Below are 5,580 nucleotides of genomic sequence, written 5' to 3' on the forward strand. Positions count from 1 at the left end.
AGGATCGCCGGAGGCCAGCAGGTCGAGGCTGCGGTGGCCGGGAGCGGTCACTGCACTCCAATCTGGGAGACAGAGTGAGACTCCAACTCAAAAAAAAAAAAAGAAAAGAAATTCTTCCTGGCTGGGTGTGGTGGCTCACATCTGTAATCCTAGCACTTTGGAGACTGAGGTGGGAGGAATGTTTGAGGCCAGGAGTTCAAGATCAGCCTGGACAACACAGCAAGACCTCATCTCTAAAAAAAATAAAAAATTAGCCAGGCGTGATGGCACACGCCTGCAGTCCCAGCTATTTGGGAGTCTGAGCAGGAGGATTGCTTACGTCCAGGAGTTCGAGGCTGCAGTGAAGCATAATTGTGCTGTTGCGCTACAGCTTGGGTGACAGATTAATACTTAGAAAAAAAAGAAAGAAAGAAATTTGGACTGGGCACTGTGGCTCCACTTGTATTCCCAGCACTTTGGGAGGTAGAGGTGAGAGGCTTGCCTGAGCCCAGGGATTCAAGACCAGTCTGGGCAACATGGTGAGACCTCGTCTCTACAATAAAAAAAAAAAAATAAGCCGGGTGTGGTAGTGTGTGCCTGTAGTTCCAGCTACTCAGAAGGCTGAGGTGGAAGAATCGCCAGAGCACAGCAGGTTGACACTGGGGTGGCCGTGAGCGTACCACTGCACTCTAGCCTGGGCGACAGAGTGAGACTCCAACTCAAAAAAAAAGAAAAGAGAAATTCTTCCTGTCATCTAGCCTAAGTCCTTCGTGCCTCAGCATTCTCTCCTCCCCACCCCAGGCCCTCCTTCAAGATTCACTCAAACGGCGGCACTACGGAGTTGGTGGGAGAGCCATGGCAGCCGCCCGCACGTACCACGACGAAGCCCATCTTGCCCACGGCCTCCTTGTGGTCGTTGTCCACCTGGCACACCAGGGCGTTGCACAGGTGCACAGCGATGCGCTGGATGGACTCGTCCTGCCGCGTGGGGTTGAGGATGCTCAGCAGCAGCTCGTTGACTCGGCGGTACTGGAATTCCAGCTCCTCGGGGATGCTGAAGTTGCACAGCGTCAGGCAGCAGTTCCGCTGCACCTGGGCCAGGACAGGAGACACGCGGGCGCGTTCAGGGTCGGGCGCGGGAGTAGGGCTCCAGGGCTCTCTGGAGGCCTGGGATCACACAGAGCTGTGGCGGTCCAGGAAGGCGTTCTGGGAGAGGAGGCTATAAGGCTTTTTAGAAAACGTTTTTTAAACGTGAAGTAGTCATAAGAAAGGATTCATGAACACAAATGTACACTTTTACAAATAATTATAAAGTGAACACCCATGTCACCACCACCTGGGTAGAAAATAGAATGTTGTCTGCACCCAGAAGTCCCCTATGTCCCTTTTTTTGTTGTTGTTTTTTGAGTTGGAGTCTCACTCTGTCACCCAGACTGGAGTGCAGTGGCTGCTCCCGGCCACCGCAGCCTCGACCTGCTGGCCTCCGGCGATCCTTCCGCCTCAGCCTTCCAAGTAGCTGGAACTACAGGCGCGCGCTACCATGCCCAGCTAATTTTTTGATTTATAGTAGAGATGAGGTCTCGCCAAGTTGCCCAGGTGGGTCTTGAACCTGCAGGCTCAGGCAATCCACTCACTTCAGCCTCCCAAAGGTGCGGGATTATAGGTTGAGCCACCAAGCCCGGCTCCCTATGTCCCTTTCTAATCATAAGCCTCTCCCCCCACCAGAGAGAACCATTCTGTCTGGTTTTTTTTTTTTTTTTGAGTTGGAGTCTTACTCTGTCACCCAGGGAGTGCAGTGGCACACTCATGGCCACCTCGACCAGCTGGACTCAGGCGATCCTTCCGCCACAGCCTCCCAAGTAGCTGGAAGCAAAGGCACACACCACCACATCTGGCTAATTTTTTGATTTATTGTAGAGACGAGGTCTCACCAAGTTGCACAGGCTGGTCTCAAACCCTTGGGCTCAGGCAATCCCCTTGCCTCCCAAAGTGCTGGGATAACAGGCGTGAACCACCGCGCCTGGCTCTCCCTGCTCTTCTATCAGGATGAGTGAACAGATTTGCAAGATCAGTGGTTGTTCTATGCAGCAGAAATGTATTCGTTTTCATTGTAGCATAGTATTCCATCATGATGATTCCTCAATTTATTCATCCATTCTACTGCTGATGGGGGCTTGGTGACCTCAGAGGTTGGCTGCTGAGAACTATGTTATTATGCCTGGCAACCATGGGTATGGGCTTTTCTAGAGCACACATGTCTTCTGGGGCTTCTGGGTCACAAGGTGTGCATGTCTTCAACTTTGCTAGGTACCCCGGTTGACACTCCCCCCACTGTGTAATGACTGCTCCGGGGGCTCCACATTCTCGATTCTCTCAGTACTGTCTGCAGGTTCCATTCTTTTAAAAATTTTATTTATATTTGAGTCACAGTCTCACTGTGTCACCCAGGCCAAGTGCAGTGGCACGACCATGGCTCACCCCGGTCTTAATCTCCTGAGTCCCGTCTCCCAAGTAGCTGTGACTTCAGGCATGCGCCACCATGACCAGCTAATTTTTTGATTTATTGTAGAAACAGGTCTCGCCAAGTTGCCCAGACTGGTCTCGAACTCCTTGGCTCAAGTGAGTCTCCTGCTTTGGCCTCCCAAAGTGCTGGATTACAGGCATGAGCCACCATAACCGGCCTACAGGTTTATTTTTGTACAACATTTTCAGAGCATTTTCCTTGTAATTTAATTTCCTCCCTCCCTTTCTTGTTAGATATGAAAAGTGCACCATACTTTATTAATTGTGTAATTTTGAGGATGTCATCACCCTTGATGAACTTTTTGTCCTTTTATCCCAGTTTAATTTCAAAAATTTAATTAGAGAAAAAGTTGGTTTTAAATTAAAAAAGCAATACTTACTGTGAAAAATTCAAATAATAATTATCTGAGCAGAAAGTTAAAGTTCTTTATTTCTTTACCTGAAAGTAATCACTGTTAAAAGTTTGGTGCACATCTTTCTAGATGTTTCCATCATGCAAATATTAACATATATTTGCTATACATGAGAAAGTACAAAAAAGATAGTATCCATACTGGTCCCAAACATATCCTCGCTGAACAACAGGCAGCAAGCAACTTTCCCCATCAGGGTGCAGGGATCTACAAGAACTCTACAATGTGTAGATGGACCATATATTACTTTTCCAAGTCCCTGTTCCTAAACCATTTTGCTTTCCTCTGATTTCTACTTACTCAATCAAGGATGGATGTATGCACATCTTTTTCCTGTAAGAACATTTCTAGCTGCACAATGGCTAGTTCAAAAATTAAACAAAGTTGGGTGTGGTGGCTCACGCCTGGAATACCAGCACTTTGGAAGGCTGAGGCTAGGGGATTGCTTGAGCCCAGGAGTTGGAGACCAGACTGGATAACAATGGGAGATTTCATTTCTCTACAAAAAATTTAAAAATTAGCCAGATGTGGTGGCACATACCTGTAGTCCCAGCTACTCAGGAGGCTGAGAGAGAAAGATTGAGCCCAGGAGGTCAAGGTTGCAGCAAGCCATGATTGTGCCACTGTTCTCCAACCTGGGTGACGGATTGAGACCCTGACTCCTCCCAAAAGGTTGCCCCATTTATCCCTCACCAGTAGAAAGGGTGTCAATGCTATGTATCACCAGTTTCTTGAGATGAAATGTGATATCTTGTTGTTTTAATTTCCATTTATTTATTTATTTATTTTTGAGTCAGAGTCTCACTGTTGCCCAGGCTGGAGTGCAGTGGCACACTCATTACCACTGCAGACTCTACCTGCTGGGTTCAGGTGATCCTTCTGCCTCAGCCTTCCAAGGAGCTGGAACCACAGGTGTGTGCCACCATGCCCGGCTAATTTTCTGATTTATTATAGAGACAAGGTCTTGCCAAGTTGCCTAGGGTGGTCTTGAATCCCTGGGCTCAGGCAATCCTCTTGCCTCTGACTCCCAAAGTGCTGGGATTACAGGCGTGAGCCACTACACCCAGCCAATTTTCATTTATTTGATAAGTTTTATTAATCCATTCAGGAGTCTCCAACTTGTCTCTTTCTTTTCACTAAAAAACAAAACAAAACAAAAAAGACATCCTTTTTGGCTGATTATAATCAGGCAAAGTCAATCTCACATAGAAAGAACAATCACTTTAAAGTCTGGTGTTGGCAAGGCAGTGGAGAAGGAGGTATTATTCTTTTCCCTACAGAGGCGGTGTCCCCACCATGGCCTTCCTGGAGAACATGGTCATACAATTTGGTAATGCTTTAAGAATACACGCACAGTGCCCCTGCAATTCTCTGTCTAGAAATGTATTATTAGGATAATCAATTGAGTATAGTCAGCAAAGCATTATTTGAGAGAGCAAAAGACAAAAAGACAAATGTTCAAACATGAGGGCAGATTCAAATGTTCAAACATGAGGGCAGATTCAAAACTGCAGCTCATACCTTGAGCACAGTCCTGACATGTAGCCCTTTGAGGACAGGGCTTGGCCACTGCCTGTAAACTCCAGCAGAGTCTGAGACCTAGTGGCCTCTCCCTGGATGAGGACACTGAACACTATACTGGTGTTAACAATTATTAAAACCCTTAAAACCAGCTTTATCTGGGGCAGGAGAGATGAGACTGTGAGAGACTTTCACTTTCTAGTCAATACCTTCTTGTATTACTTGAATTTAAAAAAAAAATAGATCATAGAGTCTTGCAATGTTGCCCAGGCTGGTCTCAAACTCCTTGGCTTAAATGATCCTCCTGCCTTGGCTCCCAAAGTGCTAGGATTACAGCAGTGAACCACCATGCCCAGTTGAATTATTTTGTTTTTGTTTTCTTTTGTTTTTTGAGTTGGAGTCTCACTCTGTCTCCCAGGCTGGAGTGCAGTGGCACGCTCATAGCCACCACAACCTCAACCTGCTGGGCTCAGGCAATCTTTCCGCCTCAGCCTTCCAAGTAGCTGGAACTACAGGCATGTGCCACCATGCCTGGCTGATTTTTTTGATTTACTGTAGAGATGAGGGTTCGCCAAGTTGCCCAGACTGGTCTCAAACACATGCGCTCAGGCAATCCTCTCACTTGGGCCTCCCAAAGTGCTGGGATTATAGGTGTGAGCTACCATGCCTGGCCATTTTTTGTTTTTTCAAGCATTAAGTATCGAACTTTTGTCATCAGAAAATAAACGTTATTTTAAAATGTTCGCCGTTGGGTCTTTTTGTAGTTCACAAAAGTGATGATGGGGCCTTGATATTCATGTGTGAAATGTGCCTCTCTCAAACCTTGTTACAATGTCAGCACATTACCCATCTGACATGAAAAAAGTTTTTGTTGTAAACGTGTACTTGTTGATATGGGAGATGGTCACATTTATGTGACACTGTGAAGTATAAATTCACATCAAACTGTATACAGTTTGTGTAAATGATCCTATTTACTAAATATATGTGTAATAGACTGAAATCCAGAACAATAAATATCCTATGTGGTTATTTCTGGGTGGTAGAATTATGAGTAATTTTTTTTTTTTGAGTTGGGGTCTCACTCTGTTGCCCAGACTGGAATGCAGTGGCCACTCCCGGCCACTGCAGCCTTGACCTGCTG

At 46.3% G+C, this 5,580-nt stretch overlaps 1 protein-coding gene across 2 annotated transcripts in view; it reads right to left on the reverse strand.

Annotated features, from left to right (window-relative positions):
• ZER1 (zyg-11 related cell cycle regulator) overlaps nt 1–5,580 on the reverse strand; it is a 38,427-nt gene that overhangs the window by 9,960 nt on the left and 22,887 nt on the right. For both annotated transcript variants that reach the window (XM_008050618.1, XM_021708884.1), the window contains one exon: nt 856–1,071. In XM_008050618.1, coding sequence (XP_008048809.1) covers nt 856–1,071 — 216 coding nt within the window. The remainder of the gene's footprint in view (nt 1–855; nt 1,072–5,580) is intronic.

This window comes from Carlito syrichta, unplaced genomic scaffold, assembly GCF_000164805.1.
Source record: "Carlito syrichta isolate Samal-C Ts95f unplaced genomic scaffold, Tarsius_syrichta-2.0.1 Scaffold153563, whole genome shotgun sequence".
In the NCBI taxonomy this organism is placed as follows: domain Eukaryota; kingdom Metazoa; phylum Chordata; class Mammalia; order Primates; family Tarsiidae; genus Carlito; species Carlito syrichta.